At 36.7% G+C, this 19,399-nt stretch overlaps 1 protein-coding gene across 10 annotated transcripts in view; it reads left to right on the top strand.

The window, feature by feature from the left end:
• PHF14 (PHD finger protein 14) overlaps nt 1–19,399 on the top strand; it is a 142,272-nt gene that overhangs the window by 94,524 nt on the left and 28,349 nt on the right. For 4 of the 10 annotated variants that reach the window (XM_044428404.1, XM_044428407.1, XM_044428406.1 and 1 more), the window contains 2 exons: nt 6,390–6,422; nt 16,609–16,722. The exons of 1 other annotated variant lie outside the window; for it this stretch is intronic. In XM_044428404.1, coding sequence (XP_044284339.1) covers nt 6,390–6,422; nt 16,609–16,722 — 147 coding nt within the window. Of the gene's footprint in view, nt 1–2,535; nt 4,364–6,389; nt 6,423–16,608; nt 16,723–18,898; nt 19,378–19,399 lie in introns of those variants that run through there. 5 more of the 10 variants (XM_044428408.1, XR_006414542.1, XM_044428405.1 and 2 more) reach the window with 5 other exon arrangements.

Below are 19,399 nucleotides of genomic sequence, written 5' to 3'. Positions count from 1 at the left end.
TACTACTTGCAAACAACAGGTCTTTGATATGACAAAATCTAAGATGGTTAAATTGCATTGTTTTCAGCATGGGCCAGATTAATATTTGAATGAGTAAATAGTACAGAAAAAATAGTCTTATGAGGACTCCTTGTGGTTCTTCTAAGTTACATCAGGGTTTGTCATTTTAAGTCAGTGTTTTAGTCATCTTGAAAACACCTTGCAATGTTTTGTATTGCTGAATAACACCTTGCTTTAGGTAGAAGTTATTTTATAAGACCATAGTGATTCTGTTTTAAAATGCAATCTTGTTGAACAATTATACATCATTTACTTTTAATATCTTATGGGTGCTTGTGAATTTTGCAAAACCCTGGCCTCAATCCAGAGAACGTTATTATCACAGGCAAACAAATCTTACTGGGTGCCTAAAAGCCAGCTGTGCAGTGAGGATGAAGCAGAGCTAGTCTCCCTGTGTTCTACAGTCCAAGTCTGTGGATGGGACACAACTCCTTCCCAACTAACTGCTGTGCAGAGTTCTTGTTTTCCAGGACACATGGTTCTGTGATAATGTGAGAATAAAAATATTTGGCAACCTCTTGTGGCTTTTGAACTTCCCTGGATTGTGGCCTTAGCATTAACTTAGCTGCCTGTACTCTCAGTAAGTTGACTGGGCTGAACAGAAATCCACTGGGAAAGTTTTGATTGAGTCACTCTTTGTTTTATGAATGAATTGCAGACCTGAGTTGCCAGTGCCATCACTTTCTTTCCACTATTGAATCCTATTTTCTTTATACCTCAGCAATTCCATTTAGATGCTCAAGCAGGGAAATAGTGTTGACTGTGTAGTTCTTGCCAAAACAACATTTTTCAGCACAAAAGTCAGATTTGGAAAGTGTCAATTCCACATATAAGTTAATAAGGGAAAGTGGATGTAATTATCTTCTGTTTAAAGCAGTAGCCTAGTGTTATTATTAATATATATTAAGAAATCTTAATGTTTGACTAGTGTTGTAGGTAATATCCTTTTGAAGTGTATCATGCTTGCTTATTTAGGGTTCTATCAGAAAAAAAAGTAAAGGTTTACAATTTCTAGGGACTACCCTCATAGTAAATGCATCCATACAAGCATAAGTTCAATTGTATTCTTTAGTAGTAATAATGGTTCATGTATAATCTCTGCTCATAAACAGATATTCAGTATTAGTGGTTCAGTATTGCTTGTGCCAATACATTTCCAAGAAACGTGATTTTTCAGATAAGAGCAATTACTTTTGTATAGATACGCCAAGCACAATTAAAATCCATGTCTCACTGATATACTTGCATTTTGTTCATAATATGTCATACAACTCTCCTGCAGTCTTGTCAAGTTACTTCCCCACCAATGTAACATACTCCCAGATTACCCTGGCTGTCAAAAACTGACAGTGACTTTGCTTCAGGGCACAAGTGCAGTATCTTCTTTGTTAGTAATAGCGTCGTTTTTATGGAATTGGTGATACTTACCACAAAGGTCTGACAAGCTTTCTCATCTCAACAACTTTGCTGGGATTTTTTCACATTACATGACAAGTGAATATAGCTATTTTTATATCTATATTGCCTCCTTTCTTTCAATACTACTACTGTGATGTTACAGAGTTGCTGACATTCAGGGTTCTATCCTGAAAAAGAACACTCCCCCCATCCAAATCAGGTGGACAATTTATCATGCTTCAACCTTTCCCCTCAGTTACCTTTGCCACGGGCCATTCCATTCAGCCAGGTCCCTGACTTCAGAGAAAGAGATTTCAGAGAGGCAAGGGGCTGCTGTGGGAAGGAGATAGCAGTCTGTCAGCCCCCTTCTCTGCAAATTTGTCTGGGTTCAACTCATAGTGTCCTAAAATGGAAAAGCATAGCAAATTCAGATTGCAGAAGAGACCATAAATTGTATTGCTTACATCTTTCATACATTCTCTGTGAACTGCATAAAAACATTATAGTGATGACAAGCAGCCCAGTTGCTGACATGAGAAAACCAACACAGCCCAGCTCTTGCTGCTCTCACTCTCTGGATTTACAGATTTCACTTTTTTGTAAGGAAAGCAGAAACACAGGCACTCTAGAGGCCTGCTAAAATTTCTTTGCAAACCTACCAAGTGGCAGCCAATCACTGTATATGGTAGTTTGTTGTTATGTGCTGTCAAGACATCTCCAACTTATGCCAACCCTATGAATGAGTGTCATCCGAAATGTCCTGTCCTTGACAGACTTGCTCAGCTCTTATAAACTTATGGCTGTAACATCCTTTATGGAATCAATCCATCTCATAGTCACTCCTCCTCTTCTTCTGCCTTTGACTGTCCGTAGTATGATTGCCTTTTCTATTGTGTCTTGCCTTCTCGTGATGTGCCTGAAGTACATTCACTTCAGTTTCATCATTTTTGCTTCCAAGGAAAGTTCTAGCTTGATTTGATTTAGAACCCATCTGTTCATCTTTCTGTCTGTCCATGATATTTGCAAAGCTGTCCTCCAGCCCATATTTCAAATGTATCCATTTTTTTTTCCTTTCAGCTTTCTTCACTGTCCAACTTTCACACCTGTACATAGTGATCAGGAATACAGTAGTGTGGATGATCTTGGCCTTGAAGTGGAGGGATGGGGAAAAAACAAAAGACTTCCTTCAACTTGACGGTGCCCTTGTTTGCCCCAATATAAGACAGCACCAAAGAAGTCTGCACTCCTGGCTGCCCTTCTTAATTCTGCCTGCTGCCCACCAATACTATGGTTGACTGTTCATGGAGCAAAGCATCCCTGCAGGCCATGAGGTCAAAACATCAGTCTTACATTTGGGCATAAATTACCCCCATCTCTTTGGTGGACACTAAGGAATAGCCTACAAGGAAAGGGAAAATTGTGCTTCTGGGATTACAAATGCATGAAGGCAAATGAAAATGTTATTTTCAGTTTGTTGTAGATGTTAGAAAAGCAAATATAAAGAACGTTATATTTCTGAGTACTCACAAGTGCAATTTGCATATGACATATTATTATACTACATTAGTAGGACACATGTAATGGGCCCTCAGTTATGAATTGACAAAGTTTAAATATTATGTGAACTGACCTTTTAAAATATTTATTTTTTAAAAAATCTCATTTATTCTTTGATTATTGGTAATAGAAGAACTTAGAAATTCTTGAGTTGCTGGATTTTTTCCCATTATACTTTAAGTCTAACAACTAAATGGGCAGAAAACTAAGATAGGGAAACCTTTTTAAAGTGCACCAAATTTCTAGTTTCTCAAAACTATGCAAGTATGCAGTGACCTCACACTACACATTTTATATAATAGTTTTTTTTTTTAAAGAAGAATTTTGTTGTGGATTTTTACAGTCAAATGTTTTAATTTCAGTTTTATCATGTTTATTTGCTTATTTAGTTTTCATACCAAAGGTTAACTTTGCATATCCTAACTTGCACTTGCATAAAGGGGCCATATTCTTCTTAGCCTGAGAGGAAGAGAAACCAAAACCTTGTAGAAGTAAGGTCTCCATGGATTGGCTATGTGTACGAAACAGCTCCCTAGCTAAGGAGAGCTAAATTGTTCCAAGAGCTAAAATGTTCCAAGAAACGATGACATATTGGTTCCAAGTACTCACCTAAAATTCCCTGAGGACTATGTTTTCATGGACAATGTATTCTAAATATTTGTGCTGTAAAGTTGTGAAGTCTTTTTAAAATCTAGTTTATTATTTACAATATGTAACTTCACAGAATTTTCAACCTTCCAGGGCTGAAATTATTTTCAAGTTTAGAATGAACAAACTCTGGTAGAAACATGTTTGTACCATAACAACAAGTAACAGCACCCAGTTTGAAATATAACTTAAAAATGTATTTGACCAATTTTATTCATGGCTTATGAGGCGGTCAACCAACTGGCTATTTGTGAAGTTCAAAACTGTTTACCTTCTGACAGAAACAGTTGAAGTATTAACTGCACAGGAAGGATGTCTGTTAAGCGAGCAATATCTAATGACACCAGAAACAGTTCTTAAGCAGGTCCTTGGGACATTTATTGGAGAAAGGCAGCCATCTCCCTATCTCCATCCCCTCACACGGTGGTAAGCCAGCCATGAGGACTGTCCAGCCTATACTAGTTCCTGCCATCTCTGTGCATCAGTGAAGACCACCTGAGGATAAAGCATCCTAGACTGAGGAATGCTGAAATCAGGTTGTTGATTCCTAAAGTTATATTGGCATGTTTGATGTAATAAAAATTTGTCCTGTATTTTACTGTGATATTTTTTAATTTTAATGCTACCTTGAATGCCCTGAAAAAGGTGACCAAGGTTGTACAGATGAAACTGTAATAAAAATTACACTGTTTTTCCTTTTCATAGGACAATGAAAATTTTCTGTAAGTTCTATAAATGGGTGAATTTTATCACAGCTGCTCATAAGATGGTTTGATAAGAAACTATTACACCCATTGCACTTACCTCCATTAAAGTGATCTCCTTTTACTATATGACAAGCTTCATGGTGTTAGCTTCTGGTTAGGCAGAGGGGTCAGTTGCAATATCCTGACAAGTTACAGCCAGGTGTCTTCTTGCATAGGAAACCTAGCATGCTGTGGGCCATACAACACAGGAATACATATTGAAGGCCAACAGTTTCGTATTTGATCACTTTCTGCTGTTATTCCAGCTGGCTGTCTGTGGTGTGCAGCATAAGGAAGTCTGAGATTAGATAAGTTGAAGTCAACATTTCCCTGAGCAGTTTGATAGATTAATCCCGTATAACCCCCAAAAGCATTTTAAAAAATTGGCCCCGTGTTTCAAACTATTCCAAGGTACCAGGTGTAATAAAGCTTCTAACAATATGCATAGCCATAAAATAACATTCCATTTTTAACAAACAATGATTTTCTCCTAAATAAGAAGATTGCCACATGTCTAAGTTCTCAGATATAGAAGGTAAACTATTGATAAAAATGGTCTCTTTAGCCATTGATATGCAGTAGTCTCAGGGACCTGGTAATGTAATTTAGTTTTGCTGCCAGCAAATGCCCACTTTTTGGAAACCATGCTTAGTAGGTCTAGACTTGTGATCTATCTGATTTAATGCTAGTGAAAAATGTATAAGCCATTATGTTGTTGTCCTAGCAGTTGCATGTTCTCCTGGTGATTGCACAGGCACTAGTGGAAAAGCAAGTGCACACAGTGCAATGAAGTTACAATGAGTTGAGAAAACCCTTGTGCCACCGTTTGAACAGTGGCTTGTGCAAACAGAATTCAATCTTCAGATGTGTCTCTTGAGGAAGGGTAAGATTGTTCTTTCCACACGTATGTAAGTGGAATGTCACCACTGAGTCCAGCCCTTAGTGTTTCTGATATACTGGTCTTTGCCTGAAAGGAATCAACATTTTAATGAACATCTAGCAACCTTGGAACTGTGCATCTTGGGTCTAACCAAGTAAACCATGTGCAACTTGCATAAGACAACATTGAAATTCTTTCCCATTGGCTTTAATGCTCCAGATGTCTTAAGTCCTGATGAATGGCAATTACTTAACTGTACATAAAATAAATGGCTGGGGCACCAGAACAACTATATACAGAATAAAGGAAACCCTTGCCTCATCCTGAGATTAAATGAAATTTTACTTCGCAGGTGAGGATGCGCAGTGGAAGGAGCTTCATAAATTACTGTAACTTAATTGAGAAGGTCTTGAGGATACAATCCTTTTGACACATAGAATTAGATCATGTTGGATTTCTGTGGATTTAGGAATAAGGCAGCATCATGTCTGGCTTATTCTCACATTCCATGATAAGGTTCACAGCTGATTTTTAATGAAAGAATGTAGTCCTTGCACTGTATTGGTCTCTGGAATGAGGAGACAAGGCTCTTCTTCCAGCAGCCAAGCCAGGCAGCTTCAGGAGAAAAGCTTTTGTTTGACCTTAACACTTACCCCTTACCATGTCTCATGTTCCTGGCTAAGAACAATCATACGCTCCAAACAAGTACTTAAATGTCTTCCTGCCTCCAACACCTAGCATTTATTTTGGTTTTTGAGGTTTCATTTGTCAAAATTACTGTTCTCTTAGACATCTATTTTCTTTTCACATTGGTTGACAAGCAGTATTCTCATACTGTCATGAATCTACTACTATAAACTAATGCTTTCGTGAATAAGTGGTAAATGTTGCTATGGTATATTAGGATGGCGTTTGCATTCTTTTCCTATTACTCTTTCAAATAATCCTGCACAGTTTTAGGATCTTGATTTGCTTGGAGCTAATGGTGTGTGCTTACCTGTTTCCCATTGAAATCAATGCAGCTTAAAAGTGCTTAACTGCATCTTGTCCTGTGCTTTTCATTTCTACTAACTGCAAAATACCTTATGTGTTAAATATAGGGTGAAGTGGATGGAATGAAAAACAAGTATCAGGTAACTGTTAAAACATGTAAAATTAGATATTGTGCAATTTAAATGATAGTATTTGTTGGCATATTCCCTCTCTCTCTCTCTCTCTCTCTCTCCATATAGTCTTTAGCATGAATACATAAATAGCTTTTAAAATAATGCTAATGATTTCACATTATGGTAGTGCACTCATGCACACATACTGTATTAAGACACAGATCCTTAGGATAATTGTCTGTGTAGTGCAGTGTGGAACAAAGCGACAGTTGCATTGGGCTGGGATGAAACAAATGTTAACTTTTATTACCAGCACAGGCAGTTATATTTTGCAGTAGAAAGGAGCCTGCAGAATGGAACAAAAAGCAGCCTGTTGCTGGGAATAACTAGGAAGTGCTAACACTAGGCACAGATGAGCACAGACCTCTGTCTTCTTTACTTGTGTAAATTGTGAGAAGTGTGACTTAAAACTTTCCCGGTTGGAAGATATTGTTGGACCTCCAAATTGTGCCCTAAATCTTTTAGGGAAGCCCTCTGGAGTTCTTGGGAGACCTAACATAAGTATACACCAACTATGGCTGAATTCCTACCCTTCAACAGGTGCCTTTAGAAACTGAAATCTCAATATATTGAGTCAGGTTCCATTCCCATCACCAAACCAGATTGAATCCCCAAGTGCACTTGTAAGCAGCTCTTTTAACCAGATATAATACCCTTCACCAAAAAGGTGTATTATCATACTTTGTCAGTGTTAGCTGAGAGTTGTGTTCCTTCATATCTTGGGCTCCAAGGGTTGGGCCAACTACATTTAAATGTGGGCAGAAAATTGCTGCAGCACATCGGAAGTCTCTTTGAACCTGAAGATAGATATGAGACCCATTTGTGGTCATATGCCCTGGAGGTCATCTAGTCTAACCCTCTACTTCGTGCAGGATGTAACTGCAACTGCAACATCCCTGACAGATGCCTATTCCACCTCTGCTTCAACACCTCTAGTAAAGAGCCCAATATGTCCCAAGGCAGTTTGTTCCAGCCCTGAACAGCACTCTTACCTTTAAGAAGTCCCTCTTACTCTTGAGCCAAAATTTCCTATTAGTTACACCCATTGGTCTCCCCTTTAACCTTCTTTTCTTAGAGCTAAACATGTCCAGTTCTTTCAACTGTTCCTTGCAGGATTTTGCTTTCAGCTGAAACCAGTATTTTCACTGCCTAACTGTGCCAAGTGTTTTAGACCACAGTTCACATCAGCCCCAGCCAGCATGAACAATGTGTGCTGCAGTTGAAAAGCAGTGCTAGACTGCTTGAACACAGCAGGTTATGGTGCAGACCCTAAGCCTATCAAAATAGAACTGACCTTGAAATTGGACACCTAATAATTTCCCTTGGTAAGCACCTAAATGCAGAAAGGTGTTATGCTTTGCTCAGGGCCACGAGCCCTAATTATCCATGAAACTTAGTAAATGAGGCAAACTAGACTTAGCAATAGCTGGGTCAGTGTATTTAAAAGTACTTTATTAAATAAGCAGGAGTGGTATACTGTGATAAACAAATTTATCAGTAAGTAACATGTTTGAATTCTCACCATTTCCAAAATACTCTTTTCTGAATGAAACATCATTAAAGAATGTTCTGATTAAAACATTAGGGTTCAAGAACTGTTGCCTGACCTGAATGAGAGAATTAAGAAAGAACAAGTCCCTGTACACCAATGAAGCAATTCACAATTAAAATCACTTGTACCACCACCTGTCCATCAAATATTCTGGATTCTTTTGCAGAGCAAAGGAAAGAGCAAATTGTTGCATATCATATAGGGATATTGGCTGAATCAGCAAGTGAGAATTGCAAAAGCCTTTAAGTAGAGTAGTTAGAAAAATGAGTTGGCATTCTTTCCAGGTTTTGTTAATAAAGCAGACTGAACAAAGCAATACAGTAAGTAACCACTGCCATAAAGTGAATGCCAGATAAAACCAATGAGGGAAATTTGTGCAATTTGGGTTGTGTTTTTTCAGTATCAAAACAAAACTGAACCATTTCTATCTCCACCTCAAAATATAATCTATACAGTATTCTGATACTGTATTCTTGTGTTCGTCTCTCAAAGGAACTATATTGTTACAGTTTATATGATAAATGAAAATTAGCATTACACATTCTTAACTTCCAATTTCTGCCTTGTGAAATGGTTCTTGTTTTGAAAATGAACATAGTTTGAAACCCTGCAAAGATAACATTAGATTTTATCAGCAGGTTCATTTTGTCTTTCTGTATCTCTTGTTTTATTCTACTGATGTAATCAAGGGCTGCCTCTTCCCATGCAGAGGGTACAAGCTTCACTTGATTGGACCTACCATAGGCACATGGCATCTTCTGGCCTGGGTGTCCAAAGGTCTCTAGATCCTGATCTCTATCATAGACTGTCCTATTTCTAACATCCTGATCCAAGATCTTATTTTTGGTATTTACCATAAAACATATAATCAGCCTGCCAAATATTTTATTGTGCATGTTTCCAACTTGTTTCATCAGAAATATAGTACCTTTAACTATTGCACCATAGTTAAAGAAGCTGATCCTTCATGTTGGTAGCACCTTTATAGCTTTTCATTTCTCAAGTTTGATAGCTAGGAAATGCATTTAGATTGACTTCTTTAATCTAATTGGCTTGCTTATAAGATTCTTTAGGACAATGTGTGCTTAAATTAGTGTACTAATAATTAAGGTCTCATGCTGACAATAGAATTATAAGCAAATTCACAAACAAATTGTAGTTCACCATTACTACTTTCTATTAACATCCTGTAATTGCAATGTTTGGTTATTATTTACTTAATTACAAGAACCCATATTGACTTAATAGAATAAGACTATTGAAAAAAATAGATATGGCTCTTTTACTTAGAACCCTGCTCATAAACGTTAATAGCTGTAAAACTTTGCACTTTTTAAAATATATACAACATTAATGGTTGTTTCAAATATAGACCTTTGCAGAAGTGAAGCATTTGGAGAACATATGGTTGCATATGAAGATGTGTGATGCTAGGGATGTCCAAAAGTTTAGCTCTCAAAAAGTATACCAACAAGCATGCCTTGGAAAATGATATATTAAAATATTTTAAAGACTTCATTTACCCAGTTATGAAAATATTTGCCATTTTGTTAATTTCAAATATGTCAGTGTAGAAATTTGGTTGCCTTTGTTTTGCTTTGGTTGAAAAAGCATCTGTTATGCTGCGGTCTTGGTGATTCACTGCTTTTTGTCTGGTGTTCAAAGCAGTGGTAGGATGGTGGAATGTGAAAGAAGGATCCAGTGATCATCAGTAAAGGATAACTTGGTTTGGGTCACTATAGCCAAGTCTCTTGTGGTAATGCCAGCAGGAGGAGTATGCCATATAACTGTTAACTCCCATGGACTATCATCCCTGGCAAGACACCTTGAAGCAGCAACAACTTGGGAGCAGCACTGCCTTAGCATAGCTTTTCATAATCACGTTTGCTATTGTCTGACTGCTGTTTGCAAATCTATAGTGCCAACAGCAGGTTATTTTAAGAAAAATCTTCATCGAATCTTACTTAGCTGTATAATGGAGCATGCCAGGAAAGGACATGAAGCATATAAAACTAGATTCTGTCATCCAAGCATCATTTAAAGCTACTGAGTAGGGATCCTATTGCTCCTAGAGTATTTGGTAGCTTATGCTGTTGAAAAGATCATGCCCACTATGGCTCTGAGGTAGTTGATTGGCCACAAAGAGAAGAAAAAAGGGCTGACCAGGGGACTGGGAAAGGGAAGAGGTTGGGGCTGATGACTTAATGCCAGAGCCAAATAGTGTCCCAGCCTCCCCCTTCCTCTTCTACCTAGATAGCTGAGGACAACTGCCTGGATGAAATGTGAGGCTCAGCAACAAATATCATTCGTTTTGTCCTGCTTCCTTAAATTGTTATACAATTCATTTAAAGTAGACTCTCTCTATTTTTAGCACGTTCCTAAAAGCAACTGACTGTACCATGTTTATTTAGTTATTTCACATGATACCTTTTTCGTACCTCACTGTGTTTTTTTAATTTCATGATAGTTGTGGAATTTGTTTCATGAGAAGGCCATTACTAGTTTAGGCATACAGTTTCAATGCAGATGCACCTGCCATCTTCATTCCTGTTTGATTGGCTAGCTGTACATCCTATGATATGTTGCTCTTTCTGCAAGACTGAGGCAAGAGCCTTTGTGTGAACCAGTTGTCAGAGAAGCAGCATCTACATCTCTGAAACAGTCACTGTATAGGATTTCCCTGCCAGGTATATTCTAATATTTTGACTTAATGATCTGTCACTTACAAAAGCAGATTGTGAACACTTCCTATGTTGAGCATCATTTTATTCATTAGTGAGTGGGGAGAAGTGTTAAAATTCCTTTTTATCAAAAATATTTTTGCATTTGCTACTACATAGACTTGATCTGTGCAAAATTGACTTTTCATAAAATCTACCTACTGTTAGATGGTAGCATTCAAGCTAGAGTGCTGTACTTGAGAATAAAGAATAACGTTAAAAATTCCTTTCATCTTTGCAAGTAAACAGTTGGAGATGTGGTTTATGCTATCAGCTATTAGTATTTTCAGAAGGGAGGAGAACTCTGATTATGTGACTTTTATCATTCTTCCTCTTAAGTGTTGCTTATTTTTTAAAACTGCTTTTCCACAAATAGTTATTGTGTGAGCATAATTTTAAGTGAATTATAATTAACTCTCCCAAGAGATTGCACAAATATTTTGTGATTTTGTAGCTGGCTTTAAAAATATCTTCTCTAAATCCAGAAGACGTACATTTCATTGTTAAATTTAATTGCTACCAGAATTTATCTCTGGCTTTTCACTAAACATATCTTTGGTAAAGGATGAAAGTGATTATGTGGTTCAGTGGTTTGAAAACTCCTTTGGGTATGTTTGGAGAGCCTTGCATATTTTGCATCTACTGCCTTGAAAATTTTATATGCAATGAACAGTATCAAAAACTACATTGGTTACAGAGCCTTATAAAATTCGACTACCCTAAGCTATTTACTTTGTATCTGCTCCCTTAAAATATAACTTGAGCAGCAGATTTGAAGCAACAGGTTCTTCAGCAAAAAGAAGTTCACAAAACTGTATACATTAAGTATCACGTCATTTGCTGAATGTATCTAATTTACCTAAAAATAATATCAGGAGTAATTTGCTTTTGACTAATTTGGACTGTACCTCACACTGCTACAACTTTTAAATGGGCTTCAGGTTGTTAAATATTTGAGCTCTCACTAAGAACATATTGCCCAGAAAAAGCAAAGTAACGCATGGTCTGTGTTTTGTACAGTAAGTGTTGTAAATGTTCAGTAACATTTTTAGTGATGGGAAAAGGTCTAAAAATAATATTTGATGCATAACAAAAGAAACCCCAGTGGCAAGTACTCTGTACGCAGCCAAAATAGTACTATCTGTGCACAGGAATGGTACAAAAAGTACATACATAAGTACTGGAGCAGGGGGGAACTAAGAGGTAAGAATCCAAAAACAGGACAGTGAAAACTGAGTATACTCAGAGTGAGCAGAATGTTGTCTGACTGTGAGCAGTGGGGATAGAAAACTGTAGGATGGGGAATGGTACAGAGTATGTGGAAGGACAGCATGGTTGCTTGACTGGAAGCTTGAACAGAAATACCTGTTTCAATAACTTCTTGTAGGTCCCCGCTTGTAATTTACGTAATGATGCTGTATGATGTTTAAAGAGGTCTCAGTGGTGCTTCTATAGAAGTATTAAACATATTTTATGCCACAAACAAGCTCAGTGATTGGTGTTAAGACCAGTAAAAGGTCATAAGAGAATGTAATCACAGAATGTTAGTAAAGCAAGAAGGAAAGGTAGGGATAAAGTAAAGAACCTTCAAAATGTAAAAAGTATGTTTTTCTGTGATCTTGGTACAAAAGAGAAATAATGGGAGCAAAACAACAAACGATAAATTAGAAAATGTACTGAAAAAAGTATAAGGTTGTTACAAATAAGACCAGAAGATGGAAATAAGAATTCGGGATAATAGAAAAAAATATTGTTTTAAATTGTATTGGGGGAAAATAGCTTATATGGAAAGGCACCAACTTCCAATGGGAACTAGATGACAAAGACATTGACAAAGATTTGCTTAGTGTTAGAAGTGAGGGATAATATGAGATATGTGAAATTACAAAGCTATGGATTAGATAAAAATTGAATTGATTTAGACATTTCTGAATGCATTGCTACTTTTGTGGCCTCTGTGAAATCCTGTATACATGAGCAACAGTCTAGAACCTTCTCATGTTCTAAGCCTGTCTCTGACAGACGAGTGGTTCATCAGATAAAGATGTTTTGCCCATTCTTTCAAACAGCTGCCTAGCACTTCTGTAGGTTAAAGAGACTGTTGGACCATGCCCTTTGGAGCTCCTGGATTACCTGTGCATTTTTGCTCCAGCTTCTGTGGCATCTTAGTCAAAAAGATCTGTAACACATGATTCATGGGAACAAAATCCTCTGACCTGGAAGCAAGTGTCCCATTATTGTGTTGGACAAACCCCTCAGATGTCTTATCACAGCTGCTCACAGAACTGGACCATCATCAGGGGTAGCATGTATGAAAACAGTTTCTAGTTTCTGCCAGGAGTACAAAGCTGTTCTTGAAGGGCAGAACTGGAGTAGCCACAATATAGTTAAGATTATGGTAATAAGTGTTGTGCGTGATAAGAAAAAGAAAGTGCTGACGGTGCCGTTTGATGCAATAGCTATAGCTATATGTAGCATGAGTACAGTTAGAGGAAGAGTCCAACTTAAAAACATTTCCAGTGACTTTAGCAGAGTAATACTCTGTGTAAATTTTCAGTGCTTTTAATTTACGAAGACTAAAGAATTTCCCAGCTTTTAGCAGCACTAGTTTTGACCTTTCAGTTACTGTGAGCTCAGCAAAAAGTTGCTGATTAATTTTGCCCCTTAAACTGTGGTAACTGGACTGTTCATTCCCTTTTAATAAACAGGCCCAATTTTAATGCTGCTGACTTAGATGTAATAAAATATTCTTGTGTTAGGCTTCCACTGTATTAATAATAGGATCTGTATTAGTAGTTTATAACTGAATGGCATTGAAACATTCAACTAGCTTACATTAAATCAATTTTATGGCACAACTGCTTTGTCTTGTCTCATACCTGATACTTTTCAACCTTATAGGGCAAACCTGCTTTTAAATAAGCCTAGACAAAAAGGATACAAGTAACATGTTTTGCAGAAGCTTTCCAAAAAGGGAGCATACAATTCCAGTGTTAGTTTGTACTCTTAAGATAGCAAATAAATATGCCAGACAAAGTAGTAATAAATCAGCTATAAAAACCTCTACTGGATGAAGAGGTGTGTTTAAAGTTGAACTAAGATTTTTTTTCTTTAATGAAACATTGTCAGAATGTACAATGTTGAGAGGAAGTGTTGGATGTTCCAGCAGTGGTTGAAAGGGGTAATATTAGATAAGTCCTGCACTCTGTTATACAAGCTTTGGAATATTTACAAATGACTATCTGCTGTTGTGTTGCTGCCTGTGTGCAGTACCTACTGCATGCAACAGCATGGGAAATCATATAGAACATGATAAAGCAACATTTAACAGTCATCCATAACTAATTATACACCCAGGGAGTTAAAAATGATTTCAGTGTGTAGTTGGGTACAACTGTTGCGAATTTGCTTGCAAATGCACCAAAACAATGTTGTAACAAGTATTCTTTATAGCCAACTTAAGCCTTAATACGTAGAAGAACCATTAAGTCTTTTACTTATTGAAATATGTGGTTTTACCATTGGAGTTGAAAGTGCAATTTTTAAAGTCTTAAAAAATGATTTTCAGTCCTCAGTAGTCAATATTAATGCCAGTGATCATAATAATAGAAGAGAATGATTATCTGTATGTCAGTGGTATACTGCCAAGACCAAGAAATCTAGACACCTGAAAGTTCCCGTGCATACTTAAGGGGACCCCAGGGATGCTCTCCACAAAGATACTAGGTTTTTAAAACACATTACGTTTCATTAATTTAGATGTGTTCATACACTACCAGGTTCATTCGCTATGTGGCAACTAACATGATTGGTGGATGTTTCAGCCCCTTTTAATGCTAGGATGGAATATGCCTAGAGGTAATACATAAGTTCATCATGACAATATATATAGCTAGAATGCTTCTGCTAAGCTAGTTACAAGTTGGATGTTATTGGACAAGTACAAAATGCAAATGCAAGGCATTTATGTATCTGCTGATCAGTTCTTCCTAAACAAGACACTCATTCTTCTTAAATTGAATATTACTTAAAAGCTTACAAGGTTTTTATTTTGTTCCACATCTCTTCAAATAAAGAAATCAAAACAGACTGAGGCCTTTTTATTTTAATCTGAACTATTTTGTTAATAGTGTAGGGTATAGAAAGGATTTTCATGCATGTCCTTCAAATGTATACCAGTAACTAGTAGCAATGGGATAGGCTTTACTATGAAAATTTTAACGTGCTTTAAATGGAAATACTAGTTAAAAAAGAAAAAGGAACCTCTTTCTCCATTATCCATCCACTTTATAACACACAGTTTCATGGCATGTCTTTCAAGAAAGTACTTTTTCCATTATGTAGTTCTAAAAATGAACTACTGTCTTTGGCTTTCGTGTTTTTAAAAGTCTTTGTTAGTAACTTTGGTTCCAAATTCATTACTGCAGTCAAGTAGTACAGAGCCTGGTACAGGAGATAAACCCTTTGCAAATGAAGACAGTATCCATTTTCCTTATACCTCAGGCCACACAGAATTGATTGTGGTAATAAAATGACAGCACCTTGTAATAAACTGACGGTTTTTTAATTTGAAAACTAGCTTGAGCCTGATTCAAAGCTTGTTTAAAGCTAATTTATGGCTTGCGTAATTTTCAGCTGAATCCAGGGTAAAGGATGATATATGAAAATAGATAGAGTTAACATAATATATTCAAATATATTGTGTTGGAGAGAGAGAGACTTCCTCCATCCCCCCAAAAGCAGGGGGAGTTTTGTTTTGTTTTGTTTTTTGCTTTGTTTTGTTTTGTGTGGTGTTTAAATATGGATGTGTAAATTGACATGTGTCACAGTTTAGTGCAAAATGACTGATTTGAACAAAACTGTCAATACTTTTGGGAGGAAGAAAAGCTTCCTCACAGTTAATTATTCTACATGGAAGCAAAGTGATGCATCAAAAGCACGTAGTTTGCATTTTGTTTAATGGCATCTAAAATAACTTTGTAATAACTACTGTAACAAGCAAAAGTAGACTCATCAGAGATTAATACATTTGTTCACATTTTTACATAGTTAAATAAATTCAGCTCTGAAATCCAAAGAGAAAACAGATACATTAAAATTCTTACAACTCATAATACAATGTAAAATAAAACACAAAGGTTAATTAGTTAGAAAATAAAATACAAAATGTTGAGGGCATTTCTCTAGTTTATTTCACTATAATACTACATAAATGAGAAGTACAATAAAACTTCTATCTAGCTTTCTTTCTTTATCTTTCATTGAAACAGAAGCCAGCCCTGAACAGTTTTGCATGCTAATTGCCATACTGTGGAAGAAACATTGTGTGGAGTCCAGTATTAAATTAATTCAACCAAGGTTATTCTCATTCTGTGCCTTCCTTGAAATTATACTGTTAGCCAAAAGTGAAAGTTAAGTTGTTGTCAAGTTTTATTTCTGTGGCTAGTTAAGATTTCACACAGGATTGCAAGCATGGTTTGGGGGTGCGGGGAATATTTTTACTAAAGCAGTATGTGACATTTCAGTTCCTTTTTTTTTTTTTTTTTTTTTTAGTTCTGGCCCAGAGTTATTTGCTGAATTATTTCCTTGGACTGTACAAGAAAAAATACATTTTAAATTATTATGTATACTGTAAAAATAATACTATTCTCCATACCTCTGCATGGAATGTGGATTTTCCATATTCGCTGTGTAGAGAAACACAGAATCTATATGGCTTTATTAAATCACAGAAGAAAATTAAAACTGTATTTTAGAAATGCAGTGGTTCCTAATGTCAGTCAGTATATTCAGAGAGAACAATACTGCCTTGCTAAAACTCTCTAATGGAGTGCCACTTCAGTACACTACTGAGGGGTCTATTTGTCTCTGTTGCCCTCAGGACTCTGAACCGTCAATTGAGGTGTTCTCAGAGGCCCCAACTAATGTTGTACCCTCTACCTCAAGAAGTAGCTCTGAACAACTGGTATCGGTGGCACAGAAACATCCAAAAGAGGTAGGACATTCTGTGTCTATTCTGTTGCTAAATTGCTTTTTGGGCTCTTAGTATTTTTAATGACTTTATTGTTCTTAGTATTGGCGTATTTCCATTCAACAATGCAATGAAGCTAAATTACAGATCAGGCCCACCAGAAACTAGTTCATGTGCTGCAGGTACCAGTGCTTGTATTCTGCCTTTAGAAAGGCCATTCTGCTTATGCTCTCTCTCTTTTCTTCTTTCCTTCTCCAGTGTCCAAATTTCCAGTATTTGGTAGTACATAAAGTCAATGTGTAATGTCTTATATGTCGGTAGCTTATGTTCATTTATTTAATATTGTTCTTTGGGTAGTTCGGTTCTATGGAGATGAAATTCCACTTGATACAATTTCTAGTTCTTGAGAATTTTCTTTTCTCTGGAAATATTTCCAGGTAGATCTCAGTTCTGATAAAAGGTAAGGCTGGCAACAAATTCTGACAAGTAATATGTATTCCCATAACTAAACCTCAAGTTTTTCTCAAGTTTGCTAAAGAAATAACATCAGAACTATTACATTTGCAAAATACATAAGCAAGCTGAGAGCAAAAAGTAATATTAAGCAGATGAGTTTTGATGGAAGGAGGCATGTCGTTCAGTAATACCCTAGATCCCTGCTAACTGAGAATCCTATTTGTACCTGTTGCTGGGCGGTTGGTAGGACAACAGAGAAGTGTGTCTTCTGATGTGCCTGGGTGGTGAAATGATCTGATCTCCTTCTCAGCCATGTTGAAGCTCAGGCTTCAGTTTGGGGCCTGTCAGTAGTGCTGTCAGGGCATCTAAAGCTGTCTCTCCCTTCCCTTCTGCTTCAGGACCATGTTTAAGAGGCTCAACCAGAAGCCAGTAAGGGGTCAGTTCACACAAATAAGCCACCATGGCTTCTTTAAGCCACAGTGACCTACAATATGTATCACATTGCAACCTCCCCTTGTCATGCAGTCCAAACCAAGGCAACGGCTTAAACAATCCTCACATGGCTTGTTATTTAACCCTCACCAGTACCGACTACCACAGTTCAGATGATACAATTTGCAGCCAATGCAAGAATATCCAAAATCTACTTGACATGCAACCCCAGTGCACCATGGCTCAACAAGAGCTACAGGATGCTACAATGAATAAGTGAACTGGTCAGTTCCTCCACCTTCCTTCCACTTTTCTGCATATTGCGATGTTAACCGACACCTTGCTGTGAACAAAACTCACCACCAATTGGAGTTGAGAAGGAATTTTACTCGTATTTGTGACTGAAGTAGAAATTGTACAAAATTATTTCCTCATTAAGATTCTTTGTCACAACGGTCCTGACTAGCACTGGGCAAGATCTAGAGTATAAATATTCAGGATGGGAAGTATGTAAATAATTGGCATAATACAAATTAGCATGTCCCACTCTTATGAAAACACTGTGCTCTTTCTGAAGCTTAGTAAAATAATTACTGTTGTGAAGCAAAGTATTAATGTTACAGACTAGTATTGGATTTCTTACCTACTGATGATATCTTTGGTATTTTGGGTGTGGGGAGCTCTCTGTTTTCCAATCAACCTCCTTAGCTGGTAGCCAAGCTTTGTAACATGGTAGTTACACAGAGTTGCAAGCCCTCGATAAGCGTTGTGCACATCCATCCAGATGTGGCCAAGCCATTCATTACAAAGCAGGGGGCGGTTTATAGAGCTGGGATATTATTTATAAAAAGCTCCCATGCTAAGTGTTCATTTAGTACAGAAAATGAATAGAATTGTACATTAGGCTGTTCATGTTAATATAAAGTAGACTCAGGAAATAAATATATGAGGAAATTGGTTTGGATCACATGGCATCAATTCTCTTAATGAAATGTAGTAGTAAAAAGAAAAGATTTTAAGGTCATCTTTAAGATCTGTACTAAAGGGTCCAAGTCAATGTTAACTGAAAGTCGTCATAGCTAACCCAGTAAGTGATACACTGATTTTCATATCTCACTTCATTATTTACTCCTCAAGTTCTATAATATTCTGTAACTGCAGTAGTCATTCTCTTAATTTACACGCACACACATGTGCATATGTACACAGCATAGATTTTGCACTATTCTCTTTCATTAATGAAGATTTTTTAAAAGAAAATTAACAGAAATCCTGATCACTGCACTAAAAGGCTATGGCATTTTCTTCACAGGAAGTCTAGATAAACTTCAAAAATTCAGTATAAAGCTTGATAATGAGGACATTTACCAAATGACTTCATGAACTTTGCTGAGAATATCTTCTGGAAGCAGTATATGTTGTATTCTGTACATCAGGATACATCATTCTCACTACAATTCCTATTTTTTATCTTGGCTTTTTAAAAAGTTATGCTATTTGTGGCCTTTTAATGTTTTACGTTGTTAGTATTTGATTATAGTTTTAATGTTTTGACACTTTTGTAGACTACACTGATAGGTTTTGGAAAGGTACTATCAATCACTCAGTACTTCCATACTGTCTTAATTATCCTTTTATATGGGTTTATATATTTGAATAAAACTATATTTCATTTGTTTGATTATGATTATTGATGTGCTCTTTTATGATTCTGATGGCAGTATTGGTACCAAAATTTTGTTTATTGCGACGTGAATTACTTTGAAGCAAATAAAATTTAAAATTCCAAAATTGATTTCCTTTGAAGTTCCGT

This window comes from Varanus komodoensis, unplaced genomic scaffold (assembly GCF_004798865.1).
Source record: "Varanus komodoensis strain SLA01 unplaced genomic scaffold, ASM479886v1 scaffold2, whole genome shotgun sequence".
NCBI lineage: Eukaryota > Metazoa > Chordata > Lepidosauria > Squamata > Varanidae > Varanus > Varanus komodoensis.
The sequence above is the reverse complement of the archived record's forward strand: the minus strand, read 5'-3'. Positions and strand labels throughout refer to the sequence as shown.